This window comes from Pseudopodoces humilis, chromosome 3 (genome assembly GCF_049639895.1).
Source record: "Pseudopodoces humilis isolate 2021_Gansu_Grassland_sample_001 chromosome 3, ASM4963989v1, whole genome shotgun sequence".
Lineage (NCBI taxonomy): Eukaryota > Metazoa > Chordata > Aves > Passeriformes > Paridae > Pseudopodoces > Pseudopodoces humilis.
In genome coordinates, this window is record NC_142202.1 from 88900009 (window position 1) to 88919352 (window position 19344).

At 36.7% G+C, this 19344-nt stretch overlaps 1 protein-coding gene across 1 annotated transcript in view; it reads left to right on the forward strand.

The window, feature by feature from the left end:
• Positions 1-19344, forward strand: part of KHDRBS2 (KH RNA binding domain containing, signal transduction associated 2) — a 312149-nt gene that overhangs the window by 287732 nt on the left and 5073 nt on the right. The window contains exon 8 of the mRNA XM_005518121.3: positions 10292-10350. Coding sequence (XP_005518178.2) covers positions 10292-10350 — 59 coding nt within the window. The remainder of the gene's footprint in view (positions 1-10291; positions 10351-19344) is intronic.

A 19344-nucleotide genomic window follows, 5' to 3' on the forward strand; every position in this document is an offset into this window, starting at 1 on the left:
TCTGTACTTTAGTGCACAATTATCTAAAAGTTTTTACTAAAAGTCAGGGATGGTGTTGCAGATCCAACAATACACTTGGTATAGTTCCTTCTCTAATAGACTTCTCTAATGAACTTCTCCAGAAAGAAAGCTCTGTCCTTCATGACAGCAGTCTGATTTTTAGGGTTGAAACTAGGGGGATGGGGTCAGCTGAGAAGAGGTCATGACAGAGTCTCAGAATCAGGCTGGAATGAAACCCACAGTAAGTCTGCGTGTCTGAACAATCTAAAAGGCATCTTAAGCACACTTTGAAATGGAGCAAAGAAGCAACTTGAAGAAAGAGAAAAGCAGGACTCTCACTATGGTAAGTACCACCTGTATCTTATTAACTTGGGGAGGCTAATTTTAGATATAAGAGAATTATGGGTTATGACAGTCTATATTGCATGGAAGTATGTCTTGCTTTAAATAGCAGATGTATTTGTAAAACCAGTTTTTCCCTCCTTATGTTCCTGTCCCATAGTGACAACCCAGAACACAAGATGGAACCTCAGGACAGATTTAAATGAACTGTCTGTCCTTCCCAACTGAGTCTGTAAACATTATTTGCAGGATTCTGTGAAAGATTACACATTTTCTGAGGACATCTAGAAAGCCTGCTCATTTTAGAAATTTTTTCATACAGATGTCAAAATACATTTTTTAAGGTAATTGCAATGAGTGCTTTGTCCAGTACCAAAAAGAACAAAGAAACAACCATGTCAGTGGGCAGGAGAAGACACCAGATCTGACATACTTCCCATGAGCAGTATTGCACTGTAATTTGAATTTCTCAATGAAACTTCATTTTCCTCTCTCTTCCCCTCCTTTCCATATAATGTGAAAATGGATCTTGTTGATAAGAATTATCTGCCTGTCCAGACACACCGAGATATTCAGTCATTGTTAAATTCATACACTATTCTCTATGTACTTGAAAGTAAGGCAGAGGACACTCAAAACCTCTCTGCCAGCTAGATTTACCTCCCAAAACTCTAGTCTGACAACTTTATTTAAAAATACAGACGTAGAAGCGTTAATTTCCAACTCAGCTGTAAAACAGAAATTGTTGGAAAATTTTATTAGTTTTCAAAACCTAATACACTTTTTGACTTTCTTACCAGGAACTTCTAAATCTGTTGAAATATCACCACTGTCCAAGATTCATGGGCTGAAATCACTAGATCACCAAAAGAAGAGGATGCAAGGTTTTGTGAGAGATGTAGAAGATCAGCCTCTTTTGTTACTCAGAGGTTGTTAGGGATCAGACTGTCCTACATGCAAACTGTGGCCAGACTCCTCAGCCAAGACCAACAGAATAATTTGGTGGAAATGGATCATTTGCTGATGAATTGTGATGGCCAAAAGAGCCATCTTCAGCTCTGCTACCACATCTGCAGTCATCTCCACTGGCCTTTGTGTCTCTTCCAGCACCAACAGTTTCATTTCAAAGACACCATGTCTCACAGCCAAAAGAGATACCAAGGAAACCTGGGACTGACTGGCCTGTCATGGGATGAACAAGGAAGGGTATATTCTCTTTAATCGACTTGTGCCAAATTTATCCAGCCATATGTAAACAGTGGTGCCTAACAGGGAAGAGCAAAGGAAGCCAATGATTTCCTGATGAAGCTTAAAATTCGAATTTGATATTATTTCCCTGTTCCAGTGCCTGGCATGAATACTCATTCATTGATCCATTCTGGTTGTTGTAGATGGTATATTGGCAGTGGCTTTCAGGTCTGGTTGCCTGGCTTTTTATTCTGCCTTTTTTCTGTATGGCTTTTGTTGAAAACATAGCTCAGCAGCAAAATGAGTTGCCATGTGCTGTGTAAGGAAAGAAGAGCTTATGACTCCCACCTTAGGCTGTAAATAGACTTGTAAATATCAGGAAACCCATAACTTACTGACAAGAGGAATAAATAATTCAGTGATAAAAGACATGAAAATAGTGCACAACGTTGCTGTTACAGATTCCATCCCAGCAGTACAGGCCTTGTGATGGCATGTTGTCATCCTAGCTGCGACTGCAAGATGACATCGGTAAAAAGCATTTCTCATGCCTGCCTGCACCCAGCCTCACTAATAATAATAACAACAATAACAGTGACCCAATTTTAGGACTTTGAAGCAATTCTTGGCAAAATATTTACTGTTAATCTTGCAAATAATTTATATAATGCTTTAGGCAGCAGTCCTCTGGATAGATATTTCATGCTGGTATGCCAGTCATTTTGGCCTAAGAACTTCTTTTTGGTCTGTCAAACACACACTTCAAACCCATCCTGTATCTGCTGAGCACATAATCAAATTCTGTTTCTGATACAGCATTGCATATTAGAGGCCATGTCATCTCTGAATTTCCCCTCTAAGATACTAATGATAGTTCAGAATTTAAGTTTTAATGTAATAAAATAGATCTAGAACAAATTCTAAGTTCTTGCAAGATTTGAAGACTCACAAAGATTGTGTTAGATAATTGATAAAACTGAATTATCTTAAAGGACTGAAGAAGAAAAAAAGGTGCATTAACAGAGAAGTTCAAGTTGACTGATATCTTTCACCTCGCTGAATTGAGTTTAATTCAAAAGGTACAATAATACCTAAAGCTGTGCTGTTAAGTGCAAAGTCCAGTTGGGCATCTGTTTTTCATTACTAGTAACAAACAGAAGTAAAAGGACAAAAGTGCTGCCTGTGTCCAATATGCTGCTATGGAAAATAGATACTATGACCATATCAGTGTAGTTTTATGCCAGTAACTAGTTTGTAGCAATACCTAGCCATTCAGCTTCTAATAGGTGCTATGTTCTTCTAATTACTCACACCCACAGAAAATTTCAAGAGCATATTCAGCCACTGAAGTTGAATATATGACAAGTTATAGATTTTGAAAATAAACTATTTTCCCTGGTTATTGTTTCTGTTGCAAAGTTCATATTATCTACTCTAAAACTTGTGTTTATAGCTTCTTTGTTCTGCAGTGTGGGCTGCTAGTACAGGAGCTTTAGGGATCACTTCCTTATTTCTGATCTGATATGCAGGAGTACAACATGGACCACAGTTCAGTCCATGTCACTTATGTTGCTTACAATACAATCACATCAGTGCAAAGCCATGCTGCAAAATGATTTAGGAAGAGTATTTTATCCAGTTGTATCTCCCAAGAATTATTTGCATCAGCAAGATATATTTGCCTGAGCTCCAGTTCATCCTGGTTATCCTTGCTTGACCTCCAGATATCAAGGTACTGTATGTATATCTGTTTCTGAAGATGAGTTTCTCAAAGCATTGGTAAAATAACAGTAAATAAGTAAAATACCAGACTAGTACACTTTTAAAGACAGCAGTGTAAGGTTCAGCTGGGTGCACATGTTCCTTGGTAAACGCTATTCAGAAGTCCCACTGTTTTCAACTATTTGCTTTGTGCAAAGTTCCAGCAGATTAGTTGTGAACTATCCATAGTTAAATGAAATAATTTTGTCCTTAGTTTAAAAGCAATGGTTTGACAAGACTGTGAATAATCATTAATTGAATCAGTAGATTATCACATAGTTAAATGTCTTGTTGATACAGTCAGAGGTTTGCACTTCTGTCTCACTGTTAGAATATTACAATGTAGTGAAATACATAGACACATAAATATAGTCCAGGCTGCAATAGGTAAAATAGTTACACTGATTCTTTGCAAACTTAGATATTCATTATTATTTTCTCTACTACTCCCTCTTTCACTTTTTAAACACTGTGCATTGTACTTATATTTTGTCATATTTCATTTTGGCTATGTGCTTATATCCACTTGTCTGTAAATAAAGATTTCCCTGTATTTTATTTCCAATCTGTTGAAATCAATCAAGGCAGGAAGCCTAGAATATGACATTTTATGTATCTTCCCAGCAATCTACTTATGGCATTCATCATCAAAAGCTGTTTTCAAATGCCATTTCTCATTTATTTGATCCAATGAGCAAAGTGGAATCAAATTTCACTACTCTGAACTAGAGAAAAGTTTTTTCCTCTAAAACTGTCTAGAATTCCTAAAATGCTGCATCATCCCCTTTGCAAATACTGTGTCTGCAGACATTTGGTATTATATTCTGAAACAGTCATAATTCTGTATCTATAAGAGAATGACAGTGGAATGTAGAATAGATAAATAGAAATTGCCATGTGAAATTAAATGGCAGATTGGTTTATGTTTCATATTTTGCAAAAGGTTCAGAACATGAAGTCATCTTGCAATTATGTTTGCTCTCCAATCCTGTGCTTGTATAAATTTACTGCCTTCATTGTTTATAATAGTTTTAAATTCATCTTTTCAGTAGCATAAAATCAAACATACAAAAATGCTGGAGACAGTTGAATCTAGTTTGGTTTCAGGCATGTTGTAAGGTACTAAATAAAGCCAGGAGTATGGTAATAGAGATATTCTCCTCTGTTAAAAATATTGGATACAATCAAAACTGAGCTTTCAGAAAAAGGGAGACTTTATCCACTAAAATGTTTACCATATTATTCCATTAGTTCTAAAGAAGTATTGAGTAAAGGACTATATTTGTGATTTAAGACTAAGTCCTGTAAGTTCCTATATTCAAAAGATTTCGTCATCTTCCCTATAGATACAATGCTCTATTAAGTAAAAATGTTCCAGTAAATTTCAGATTCCTAGAAGGATTGTTTCTTTATTCACACATTTCCGTGATGAGATACCATTTTGTAAAAATTTCATATAATGTAACTCACTTGAATGCAGATCTTGCTCACCTATCTTCCAGGCAGAAGCTTTGTGTAAACAGCTTTTCTTTCATGGCCAACTGTGTGCTAAATCCTTCATACAGGAGGGAGAAGCTTTACAAACACAAGACATGTTTTATGTCTTACATAAAACAACTACAGCAACATTAGACTGGATCCTGTTAGCACAGGAACTGAATATTTGATTGTACCAGTTATTGATGTTGGGAGCTGAAAACACAAAGATTTCTGAGCAGAAATTATATAGGGAAAGAAGGAGATAATTTTATATAGGCCAAGAGTTCAAAGGATCCATTGGAGGATGTGAAAAAGAGACTTGTGTAAAATATTGAATCCCACCTCTAAAATATTAAATCTCACTTTTAGGATTCTTGTGAGCTGTCCTGGGCATTAGCTTGACTCCAAAATCTTGTCTAAAGGCAGCCCTGACTGGGATATATCTCTAAAGGAATGATAAATGTTCATTCACCTGTATTCATGTATAGATGCTGATTGCAAACTGTCAAAGGCTAGGAATCTCTCCTCAGAGAGTTCCAATCCCAAACCACAGTACTGGTTCACTCTCACATTCTCAAGTTCAACAACACAAAGATGAAAGTATCTCAAATTATTTTTACTTCTTCAAAGGCTAGTGTACAGGTTTTTAGCCTATTTCATTATGAGTCTGAACTGTGGAACTTGACTGACATCAGCTGAATCTCTAGTTTGAACCAATTCATGTATTTCACAAAAGCCTAATTATTATCTAATGGCAGAGTTATAATTCCAGTGATTTATCAAAAGCCTCTAAATTGGCTAGTTCCTTCCCAACATTTCCCAATAAAATATACTGACATATACTCTACCAATTTTAAAAGTACCATTAGGAAAGAAAAAGAAAATGTTTTAAAGGAAAATATGATCTGCTAAATCTAAATTAACAGGTCTACTCAAAGATTTTCCATTTCTTATCTTTTTATCTTTCTTTCTATCTTTTAGGATAGACTAGAGAACACACTTGTGTACAGATTCACTCATTAGCAATGTTTAAATATGAACTCTTTCTTGTACCTTTCTGCTTTGGCTTTAGAGAGCCCATTGTATGTCTGCAGCCACACTTGGGAATAAAGGCTTAGATGCATCCTTCACCAAAAAAAGCCCAAAGAACAAAAAGAGAGAAAGGAAGAACAAAACAAAACCCCACACACAACCAAAGAGCACAAGGTAACAAGAAGTGCTTCTGTTCTTCTGTTCTTGCAATGTTCTGCTGCCTTGTATTACTGCAGCTGTAAGAGTAAGAGCAGCCAGGGATCCAGATGGTTCTGTTGATAACCCAGGCTCTCTTGCCAGCAGTTTCCTGCAGGTGCAGGAAGAGATTGGTCAAAGGCTAATGCAGTCTATTCATTAATGCATGTCTTCCTGCACCTAACCCCAGTGACCTCTGAGTGGTGAGCATCACACTTCCCTTGGGTAGCTTGTTGACCCAAGAGTCAGGCTTTCATGGCTTCAGTCTTAGCACTTTTGTTTGTGGTTCTCAGCCTAAACCACTTTAAAGCGCTATTCTCTACAGGCTTTTGAGCAAAAAGCTGTGTGGCTTCCCATGGGTGTTGACACAGTCAAACTGGAATTCAATTTTTGGTATTAATATCAATTTTAAAAAGTCGCAGTTAACAAGTGGTTAAAAGTCTTTGTTGGCTTTAATGGTTGCCATTTAGGTACAGTCTCTGTACTTGAGCCTTTGTCATATCATGGGAGCCCTAGATAATACAGTTTGGAAGGCACTAAAGGACCCTTATCTCTCAAGAACAAGCATCTTGTGCTGGTTTGGGTTTGGGGTTTTTTTTAGGAAACTGATCCAGCTTTATCAGAGTTTATGGAAGCTTTCATCTCAAATCTTTAAAATGAACATGTTGAAAAATATTAACCAAAATAAAAAGTAAAAAACTTTAAGCATAAATAGGTAACAATTGTGAAGATTTCCAGTAGATGTATTATTAATCTCCTTGGCCACAGAGTAGGAATTAGGACAGGGTCATATATCTGTGTTGTAAATACTTCTTATAGAGAAAAATTACATCAGAGTTTCTCATATACAAACCCAGTTAAACTGCTTGTAAAGTACGTACCCCTGTGTATATCAATTTTTCCATGATTGCTACCTGTAGAAGGTTACTAAGGTGTAAGTCATGGTACATCAAGACCTCTATGTTTCAGAAATCTGGTGTTAAAGTATAGTGCAAGTAAAAGCTGAGAAGTTGGTAATGAGTTAATCCTTTCTGCTTTATAGTATGTGTTGCATCCTGCTTTCAGGTGGGTGCATGTACTTTAAGTAAATTACATTTCATATTGCTTGAAAGTAATGAATGCTAATGATAGATAATGGTGTTTTGTTTCCAATTAGCACTGCCAAGAGAGTCAGTGGTTTCTAGAGCTCATGATCACTATATTTTCCAGGAACAGTCTGAGAACTATAAAATTATATAAACAAGTATTATTTATGCTGAATGCATTTGCTGATTGCTTCCTTCTCAGTTGGCCATAATACAAATGGAACTACATCTCTCTGTAGTTCAGTAATTTTTAAAAAAAGAATGTTTTTAAAGCCATAATCTATCACATATTTTTGATAAATATCACCCATTGTTTACTTTGCTATAAAACAGGAAAATGTCTACAACTAAATGCAGATAACAGATTATAGTGAGTATTCAGAGAGGTTTCAAATAAAGCAGATGAATGGATAAACAGTCTGGCCCACAAAATATGAGTTTAAGTCTTGTATTTTATAGTAAGAATTAAGTTTTGTTCACTTACATATTCTTCAAAACACTTTTAAATATGAGTTAGCAAGGAATTTAAAATGCCATTTTGGCTCAAATCTACAAAAGAGATGTTATATTCAGGGAAATAAATTTGGAGGACTTACATGACAATCGTGTATTGTGCTATGAATTACGTGTTTTCAGGAATGTGTTTTGTGCTCACAGACATCAAATATGCGGTATGTAACAAATTTCTTCCTTTTTATAGTTGTAATAGAGCTTGTTTCTTATTTTATGATTGTTTGTGTATTAACTTAGTATTCTGTTGATAGTGTATTTCTGTTTAGAATGTTCACTGCAGGATTTTTATCTCACATCCTTATTACCTCTATGATTGTGTGTTTCTTTCTTAAATAAAAACTTACAACACCGATAATGGAGCAATGAATCTTTTACCTGCTCTTGCAGGTCTTGTTCTGCTGGATATTATGTTGATGGGTAATAGCTCAAGGCCCTCATCAGTGATCACTGAAAGCAGGACTGATGTTGATAAGTTATTGGCCTTTGGATTGGCCTCCTTTTAAAGCTAACCTCTGGAGGCAGCTGCTTTGGTTTGCAAAACGTATCAGGAAGAGATATTAGCATCCTATCTGCTGGCAGAAGATAGTTCTGGTGTTTCTTTTCTTTTAACGCTGCTCACTAGTCCAACACCCTTCTCTACCCAGGAAAGCAGGCAGTATGCCAAAATGAAGCTTCTAAAATTAGTTTTTCATAGGGCTGTCTGCCAGAGCTGGGTGGTATGTCATGTGTCTGTTCTGAACAGTGCAAGTCATTTCTTATGTCTAAGCCATGAGCTTATAGCCATGACTAGATAAATCATTTAACCCTGATGCTGCAGTGCTTTACGTCACCTTACATAATCCTGTAATTTCATTTAATTGGCTACTGAAATAATTACAAAATAGTACAGAATGAATATTGTGTTCTGCAAATAAAAGATGTATTCTTCCTGTCTGTTCTTGCACCATTTCAGTAGGAGGGTTTGTATATTTAGATAATTAATTTTCAAGCCAACTGGGTGGTTTCTGCTATCCAGGAAGTGACAGTGATTGTGTCCTATAGAGCTCAGTTGACACTGGGAAAAGTCTTCATTGAAGTATTAACTTCATTCATTATTCTTATGTCTGTTTTCTGCAACTGCTTTAGCAAATGAATTTCATCTCTCTGAGATACTGGTATTATTGTAATTCATTCACTCATATGAATGACTTCTGACTAAACTACTGAATTAATGCACAGCAATTACAGTTACATTTTCAGTTAAAAAAAAAGTCAACTGATAACTGTCAGTTATCAGATACATGCAGTCAGTGTTCTCGAGTGAGACAGAGAACATGAAACATTCTCAGAAATTATTCCAAGAATAGTTATGAATAGCTATTAAGTTCACAAAATTAAAAATCTGATTACAGGCTGTTTGTGAACAAAGTTAAAATTAGTTTAAGAAAATAATTGTTATAGATTGCTTGTTTATCTCTGTTGCACTTCTGAAATATTTCTACTTGTACTCCACTGTCAATTAAGCTTCTGTCTCAAGTGTAAACTAATATCTTTTAAACAATAATCCAATATGGAAATAGCCTGGGCAGTAATGCTATAATTATAGCAATATTGAGCTGCTTGCCTGTTTTTGTTCATTTTGCATGTCTGTCACACAGTGTCCAGGGAAAAAGAAGCAGAATTAACAATAACTAAGAACTATCAACAAAGAAAGTGTTACATTTTCTGTTTGGTTCACTGCAGATTGAAGAAATACAGTATAGTGGAGTTCATGGAGATTTTTATCGGCAGAAACTGATTCTTGTATGTTTACCTGTTATCTGAGAATAGAAGTAGCCTGATCTTGAATTTGGTACCAGGTACCAAAACTACAGTGCCAGCTATAAATAATAATAGCAGTGAAGCAAAACTGTGAATTCCCTTTCCATTTAATTATGTCTCAGAGGTTGAATTTTCTGGATGCCCACTCCATGTAATAGCTTGGAATTGCTGATTATCAGGATATAACTATTATATGAAATATTTTGATAACATGTTAATATGACTATTCATAATTTTTAAAAAAATTAGTTTGAGATGTTAAGTGTGATTTTTCACTCCTAGACCCTCGTTTCTTTCAATTTGTATTTTATTGATCACTGTATAAAACTTTCCATGGGTGTCCAACAACTACGTTAGGAAAGAGACTGTGGAGAATCAAATTTCTCTCTAGAGGCAGGGAACATGCTTTCTTCTTCAGGATCAAAGCTGAAAACCTGTCAGTGTTTTTGGTAAAGTTAAGTAGTTTGCAGGTTCCACATCATACAATACAGTCAGCTTTGTGAAAACAAACCATGCTGAGTTTGGTAATGCATAAATGTTTAGAATTACAGGTAAATGAGGACGACAACCCTTTTGTTGGTTTAACAACAGTGGTCTTTTTTTAGACCTCATGTTTGCAGATGCAATTTCTCTCTTTGTCACATCTCCAGGTTTACATATTTAGGATCAAAATCATTTTATGCTGAGTAGATAATAAATGTGATGTGCTGTATGATAGCATTTATTGTCACGGATATATTTTTCTTTCATATCTTTAAATATTCACTATGCCTGAAACTAGCTGGACTATGCTATTATGCCAAAGTGTTAAAATGTCTTTTATTTCATGAGCTCTGTTTTTGTTTGGAGTTGATTACCTGTGATAATAGTGACATGGCTATCTGAATCTGTTGCAGTGTGCCTGAATATTATGACTATGGTCACGGAACAAGTGAAGAGGCTTATGACAGCTACGGTAAGGTCTCTTCTATCTTCTGCAAATGTGTGAAATCAAAGGAAAATATCTGTCACTAGCAATTCAGAAATTACTTCCATACACTTTTCTTTATTTGTCTCATTTTACAAAGACCAAACAAAATAGATTTGTGTAACTTTAGGGTGAGTTTTGATGTAGGACCAGAAAATTGGACTGATGAATTTTAATCAAAATTACAAAGCAAATTACTTACAGTCACAGGTCAGTTTAACAGCAACACAAAAGTTTCTATTAGTGCTTGAATATCTTTCACAGTGCTAAATTTCAGTCTGCTTGATGTGCCAACAATACTATGCATCTATTGCTGTCATTTGCATAATTTCAACCAGCAAGATTTGTGAGATTTAGAAATATAGACTTAATCAAAGTGGAAGGAAGGAGAGGATGGTGTATCACCATGGGAACCCCTATTGCACCAAGATAAAGGAGTATCTCATGCCACACTAGACAGTATGAGTAGAGAGAGAGCTGTAGTCTGCACTTCCCCACTGAGTCTGTCTCTGAGCTGGAACAGTTCCACTTCATGGGTGTGGGGGGCATGAAAGGAAGAGAAGTGTAGCTCCCATGGTATAAACTCAAAGTTGTTTGCTATTACTGATATCTTTCAATAACTAGAGTCTAGACCATGTTTTCCTATTAATAATTATCAGTATGTTGTGTCAGGTGGCACAGTGAATCTCACTCAGAGATTTTCACTGAAATAACAAAGCTGGCTACTGTCAGCTTAGAGTGACCCTAATATTCAGCAGAGATGTCATGCCTGATTTACTGCTTCTGAAGTATCCTAAGTCTACATGGTGACTTCCACAGCATTGTGAAAATGAGAGCTGCTGGAAATGATGCTGCAAATGAAAGTTACACTAAGGGGTTACATAAGTGTTTCTGCTTGAAATAAATAATTTCATTCATGCAGCTGTGAGGCAAATACCACTAATGCAAATTTGCAGTTTCCTCTGTATTGGTACAGAAATAGACATTACTGAGACCTTGTCAAAATGATTGCATTGCATAATCAGAAATAATTTATTTTTTTGTACAATCAGTTCTCACAATATATTTGGATGATACAATGTGCAGTCAAGCACATTTTCAGTGCTAGGCAAGTAATAATATTAGTTTATCCATATACATGTGGGTGGTTCAGTTACCCTTTGTTTTGCTTCATTTTTGTTCATACAGTTTTAATAGCTGTAGTGGAAGATCCTTCCTCCCATCTACAGATCCCCTCTCCACTGCTAACCGAATGCACTGTTAAGCTTTTGAGCAATGCAGAAAATAGTCTGAACTCAGCAGTAAGAATTACTCACTGTAACTTTTAATTACACTCCTCCATGCTGAATCTCCATGTGTTTGGGCAAGACATTTAAAGTAGTGTCACTTTCCTTCCAATCCCTCATTTGTAAAACTAGAAGAATATTACTTGTTTTCCCAGCAGGGATTTTGAATAGACTAATTAGCTAAGGCTTACAAAGTGTTCACAGAGTGGCATCATGACTAAATTTATGCTCTGCATGAAGCTCCTATTTTTTGTTTTTCATTCAAGCAGTTGAAACAAGCCCAATATGTCTGTGTTTCCTTTGCTAGACTTAAAATATATGGCTGATAACTGTGGACTTGATTTTTTTTTCTTTTAACTATTTTCTGAGTTGTTATTTGAATACAAAGATCTGAGTGTTATCAATAACCTGGAATAAACTTAAAGTTGAATAATATTTCAAATTGCAATTTTTCTACTTTCTGAAAGCAGATACATTTATATGTAGCTGTTTATGCTACTCTTGGTTCACTCACTTTAGAAGATTAGTAAATTTGCCAGTTTCATGCCTTGGAAATGTGTGCAGGACCTTCTGTCCTTCCTAAATCACCAGTATTTATCTGAGGAGGTAATGTGAGTACACAGAGCTACAGACCTATAGAATATATGCTGAACTTCCTCCATTTCTGAGTTTTGCTGTATACACTGATGTTCTCTCTGATCTGTCACCCTTCTCCTCCTCACTTTACCCTAATTCTCCGTTTCCAGTTCTCTACTTTTTCAGGATGTTTTCCAATTTATTGTGAGTTTCCTGAACCCATTCCACTGTATAAAATCAGCTTCCCCTTTGTTTTTCATTATCCTGCAAAAATTAACAGGTTTTTTTTTTTCATTTGAGCTCAATTACACACTTTGTTTTGCCTTCCATAACAAGGCTATATTCCTCCTTTACAATTCTTTCCAGCACACATCTGTAATTCCAAATTCTCCCAACCTCTGAATACGACCACAGACAAATGGTACATGAATACAGTCGTGTTGTCAACTCTTAGGTGTTTCGTGCTACAACTTGTTTTTTCTCCTTTATAGTTTTCAATACCAGTATCTGAATTATAAAAAATTTACTAGCTTGGCATTTTTTTTTACTTTCTTCCATGCATCCTCTTGCTTCCAACTTACCTTTAGAGAGGAGTTTTCAATCCTGAGAAGGTTTTCTTTCATTTTCTATGAAGTAGATTCAATGAAAAAGTAATGTTACTTCATACTTACAATCTTTTTAAAGTATAGAATAGGGTTCTCTCTAGCTTCTTAAGTATAGAGCACAATGGTACTGCTATGTGAGCTGCCTGCTATGACATTTCTTGCTATCTGTACTCCTGAGAAGTAGCAGGTGGTTTATGTCTCATGGGTTCTTCTCCGCTCCTTTTAAAAGAACTTGGGGAGAATTCTGATTTTCTGATTTTGGGGAAACTGTTTCCTCAGAAGATCATAAGATTTAAGTATTTCTGGATTTTTCACAGCATGGTTCCAAAAATCAGAGGGGTGTTTTAGAGCAGAGCCCACCTGAACACCATTTAATTCTCAGCAAGTTCACATCTCTTTGATTAGATGGAAGTACTAAACAGGGAAGAATCTGAGTAACTTGTCATAAGCTGGGAAAGGTGGATTCCTAAACAGTATCCACTGCTGTAAAATCCATGACTTAACTGCCTTAACTCCTTGCTCAGTTTCTTTTTTGAAGGTTTGTAAGAATTCCATCCCCTCCAAATCCAGCCAAGGAATCTCCCAAGACAGTAGGAAGATCAGGGATGTATGTAAAGTCACACTGCTTTCCATGACTAAGGGGTGTTCCATGAATGAAAATTTGCAGTACAGAACCCCCTCAGGAAGTCAGAAACTTAAGCTCTGTTGTGATTTGATGTGCTTGTCACCCAGTCTCTCAGAAGGATCAAAGTAGAGACACTTCAAAGCATTCCCTGCAGCAGTCTCTGAGCACATGGAAATACAGTACTCGGGAATTATGAGATTCCTACAAATTTTTTATAAGATCAGGATTATGCAGCTACTGCTAGAGAATTTTGAGGATCACTGTTCCACACTGAGGAACATAAATTTGGGACATATGCCTGAAAATCTTAGAATGTATCCCTTATAGGGATTCTTCATGTGAGTTGTAAAGAAATGTCTTTAGAAGGCAGTTTAAAAATAAAAGACCAGTCATTTAAAGTACTGTACAAATTTTCAAAACTGTAAAGCATCTTCACTTCTAATCACACTCAACAAACATTTATGATTCTTCTGTCACTGAAGATTTTGATACCTGCAGATAAGTCTAAACTAAGGTAACAGTGTCATGTTAACTCGATGCTTATGTTTTAAAAGAGAAAGCATGAAATTGGATTAATCTCTGAACAAAAAGTTTATATTCTTTGCTCTCATTGCACATTAGTAATTTTGTGGCTTCCCTTCTGGCACTGTTGTCATCTGAAGAGATATCTAGTGAAAACATGAATTTAATCATTTGTCTTACAAATCAATTAGGATAAAACATACACCTAAAGTTTGGTAACTAAGAATATTTCCTGCACATTTGTAACATCTCAACTCTAAAAAGCATCTTCCCTGGACAGAACTACTGTAAATAAAAGCCATTTGTAATCAATTCATGTTCTCATTTCTTTTTCCTTTTCCCTGTTTATTTTTAGAGGAAACAGCATTCTTAAGTGCTGTGGTGTGTTAGGCCACATTAGATAGATAACAGAGAAGAGTATGTGACTTGCAGGCAAGGCAGAACCAAGAAACTGTATTCTTGACATCTGACCTGCTTCACTGGTTTTTCATCTGAATCCTTTTTTGTCCTTGATCAGAGCATTCCAAATTTTGTTTATCAGCGGCTCTTTCTGTCTTAGTTCTCCCAAAGGCCGGAGACTCCAGTGGTGAGCTCTGCCAGTTGCTGCTGCAGAAGGCTCGAGAGGCTTCTGCCCCTGCTTCCAAAGGGAGACTGCCGTGGTAGTGAGAGTGAGCCTCTTGTTAGATGCCACAGTTCACAGCCTGGTGCATATCCAGCCTTGTGTATTACCTGAAAATTATGGCCATTATGTTTTTATGTCAGGTCATAAACTGCAGTATCTGACTCAGACTTCTTGTTGCTACTACCAAAAAAGCAGAAACCCTAGATAGAGAGTGAAAGGATCAGTGGAAGTCTATAACCTCTTAAACCACCATAATTAAATTAGGATAACACCATCTGCCAAAAGCCTTAGGAAAGAGTTAGGAAGGTTAATCTGTAGCTTGCCACCTACAAAAAGAGGGAAGACATAAATGAACTCCAGTTACATTACTGCTGCTTTTCAGGAGAAGTTTGCAAGGCTTTTTACTGCATGTTCTGCTGTTGCATTAAGGAGACATTGAGTATTTTGTGTCTTCACCAAAATTTTTCAGCTGTTTAGATTTTCTCAAATGACCGTGGTTTTTTGATGCATACTGTACTCCAGTTTAGCATTAGGTACTTGTATACTTGTAAAGAACTGAACATTTGGTTTTAGGATAATTCCATCTTCAATTAAAATTGATGAGTGTGACTGTTTGCTGTAATTCATTTTAATGTAAGACATTATTTAGGCTGTAAAATGCTGCCACAATTATTTAACTATTTCACAAATAATTCCCTGCCAGTCATGCTATATAAGAGCTTTGCAATTGTTTTAACAATTAGTTTACTAAGTAATCCTCTACTGAACTGGCACTTCATGAACAAATTCTTTATAGACCTTTATAGCTAACAACTAAAAATGTACAGCAATATTCCAGTACTCTTCTATTATATTGTTTAATTTTTTATTCTGTGTTTGTCCTAAAAAATTGTATCATCTAGTAAATAAAGTTTTCCTACAATAACAATAATAGTTTCTGCTGAACAAGTAAAAGTAAGTATATCATGATGAAATTAGTGGAGGAAAGCATGTATGGAGGGTTTAATCCTCTAGAATTCTGATAAATAGCTTGATTGAAGAGATGTTACCTTAGGAGACATGAATTCTCATACTTCATTAAAAGACATAAACATGCTCATGTCATGGAGAAGCTCAAGGAACTGCCACCCTAGTGTGAAATAAGCCCTCTATGGCAATGACGAAGTAAAATGAAGCCGTGTCACAATGTATACAGAGAAAATACTTTTGAAAAAGCACTTCATAGCAATTGGTCTGCAGATGGAGATATGCAGGTTTTTTTCAGCTGTTGAGTCCAAGCTCCTTCTTCATTTTTAATAACTTTAGTATTGTAGATCATTGTTCCTAATATTCATTATGCTCAGCATGCTAAGGGTTTCTTGCCTTTTTTTTTTCCTAGCCTAGTCTCATTTAAATATTCAAATGTAGGAAATCAAGTGCTCAAATAATTCATAGTGACTGATTTGCAGATGTAAGAGACATAGGTCTGATCCTCATCATTACAGTGTTTAACTTCACATGGCTTGTGATTACAAACAATGTCTTTATCAACACTAATTAACAAAGTTTTACTAATGTGCACCAATTTTTCATTTATATCATCTGAGTGTATACAGTGTATACATTTGGCTTCTCCTAGAAAATATTATGGCAACATACCAAAGAAAACTTTCCTTGCTGTGTGGGTCTTAAAATCGTCACGGAATGAATAATAAAATCATAGAATGATTTGGGTTTGAAGGGACTTTAAAGATCATGTAGTTTCAACCCACTGCCATGGATGAAAACACCTTACACTGGCCCAGGTTGCTCAGAGCTCCATCCAGCCAGGCCCTGAACACAGCCATGGATAAGGAAATCACAACTTCTCTGGGCAACCTGTCCCATTGCCTCACCACCCTCATAAAGAGTTTCTTCCTAATATCTAATATAAACTTGCTCTCTCTCTGTTTCAAGCTATTTCCCCTTCTCCTGTCATAACATGCTCTTGTAAAAAGTCCCTCTCCATCTTTCCTATAAGTTTCCTTCAGATACTGAAAGGCTGCAATTAGTTCACCCTTAAGCCTTCTCTTTTCCAGGCTGAACAATCCCAATTCTTGTAGATTTTCCTCACAGGAGAGGTGTTCCATCCCTCTAATGATCTCAGTGGCCTCCTCTGGACTCACTCCACGTCCTTGTCCTTCCTGTGCTGGGGACCCCAGAGCTGATGCAGCACTGCAGGTGGGGTCTCACCAGAGCAGAGCAGAGGGGAAGGATCCCCTCCCTGACCCTCCTGGACATGCTACTTTGGATGCAGCCCAGGATACAGTTGGATTCCTGGGCTATGAGTGCACAAGGCCAGTTCATGTCCAGCCTCTCATCCGACAAGTCCTTCCCAGTAGGGCTACTCTGGATCTGCTCATCCTCCAGCCTGGATTGATTCCAGGGATTGCCCTGACCCACATGCAGAACCTTGAACCTTGTCTTGTTAAACTGCATGAGATTCCCCTGGGCCACTTCTTGAGCTTGTCCATGTCCCTCTGGATGCCATCCTGTCCTTCAGATGTGTCAACAGCACCACTCAGCTCAGTATCATCTGCAGACTTGCTGAGGGTGCACTCTGTCATTAATGAAGATATTAAATAACACTGGTCCCAATACAGACTCCTAAGAGACACCACTTGTCACTCATGTCCAACAGGACTCTGAGCCATTGACCGCTACCCTTTGAATGTGACTTTTCAACCACTTCCTAATCCATCTTATTATTAATTAGGCATCTCAGAGGCAATAAGGCACAGAATGTGCCATTGTGGTGGAGGTTTTGTGGTGTCTTGACAGAGCATCTGGCTGGCTGTTTAGCACATGCTGGGTGCTTCTACACTAGCACAGGAGCAGCAGTGTTCTTTAGAAGCAGATTTACCAGTTGTCTGCTTTTGTGGATCATCTTCTTCTTTACACATCACTAAATAGGTTCGAGGTATATAAATTTTAGTTTGAAACTAAAGCAAAAGATGCAATGCCGACTGTTTGTGAGATTTCACTTCCAGAGGCTCAAACAAGGGCCAGTCTGAAATGAAAAATACCTGTAGAAGCTGTATTGTGAATATCAGGTCCTCAGTGTCAGCTGTTTCCCTCTGCAGTTCATCCCTGTTGGTGTGCACTGTGTGCTAATATTGATACAGCACCTACATCCTGGCGCCCTCCACGCTGTCCCTGCTAGCAGCCTTGCCATATGTGCCATGGTTCTGAGGAGTGTGTCGTGCTCCTGCATGACCATCTTCACTTTGGGCTGATTGAGGCACCTGGTCTCTTGCTGAGCATGAGGAAGATTTACACCCAGCCCTGGGAACTCAGAAGTGCTCCTGAGTCTTCCTGTAGGGCACTCAATTTTTTATTCCACTGGAAACAGGAGGCATTGAAGATTTCTACTGCATATGGGCAGAAGATATACCAAATAAATTGCCCTCCTTTAATCTCCTATTTCAATCATTCGTATACTTACTGATAGCATCATACCTACTGTGGGATAGAATGAACTAACAAACACATTTTCTTGATTTTCTGCAAAATTTTATCAATTCTTTACTGGAGGAATCACCTTAGCTGTATCTCAAATGGCATTCATTCCTTCAGAGGAGATTTATGATTTTCATAAGAGCACGATTTTGAAAGTGTACGGGGAAAGGAGCACATTTTGAATTCAGCTATGATGACTAATGTGGGGATTTGTCAAATCAGTGTTCTAATTAGACTACAATTCTTTAGAAAGTCCCATATTTAAGCTCATTGCATTCTTTTAACTGTCTGTGTGTCCTAAAACTTTTGTACTCCAGTTTAATATGAAAATTAAAAAAAATGCTGCACGTAGCACAAGATTGGTTTTAATTTATAGCAACTTATTGTGCTTCCTCTATTACTTTTGAATTATAAATCATTTTCTATGACAGAAAAAGAATAAGTAAATCATGCAAAACTTTCCTATGTAATATTTCAAATGGTAATTTCACTGCCTTGCACCATGGAAACTGTAGAGTTGGAGAATCTAAGACAAAAGTCCTGTAATATTGATGTGCAGCTATTTAATTCCAGATTAGGTATATCACTGCATGTTTCATGTTGCATGACCATAAAGTAATAGAAAACTGATTTTTACTGAAAATAAGTAAAATGCTGCAGGTCTAGTAAAATAAAGGGTACTTAGAATGGTGTAAGCTAGCTTAATTGGTTTGAGCCTGGCTTTTGAAAACATTTCTTGTCTTCTTAAAACTCCAAATTTCAAATAAAAAAGGCACTATTTGTGATTCAAAAGAGTCACTTCAACTCTTCTTCTCACAAAATAATAAAATGTCAAGTCAGAAAATCCTGTGTATTTAGCAAGCTTTGCACATGAGCAAAAAGAGATCAGAAGAAAGTGCATGTTCTCCTAAAAAAGAGCAAAACAACAAAATCTGTTCTTGCATTTTTGTCTAAAATAATATATAATTGTCTAATAATGACACAAGAAAAGTGCAGCTACCTTTTCTGTGTGGATTTTTGGGCTAAAATACTGGCTTTGTCAAAGTTAGTTGAGCTTCAGTCATTAGTTTTTGTAGGACAAATTTTCCAGCCATTTGAAAGTAGTATTTTGTCTCCATCCATCTTTCTATGGAGGCTTACTTGAAATACAGCACAAATTGAATTGTCCAAAGAAAGGCATTCTAATTTTAAGAGTTCTCATTTTAAAGCTTTGTCTGGTTTCGACTGGGTCTTCTGCTTCCTTTTCTCTTACTGCTCAGGCAGTTAATT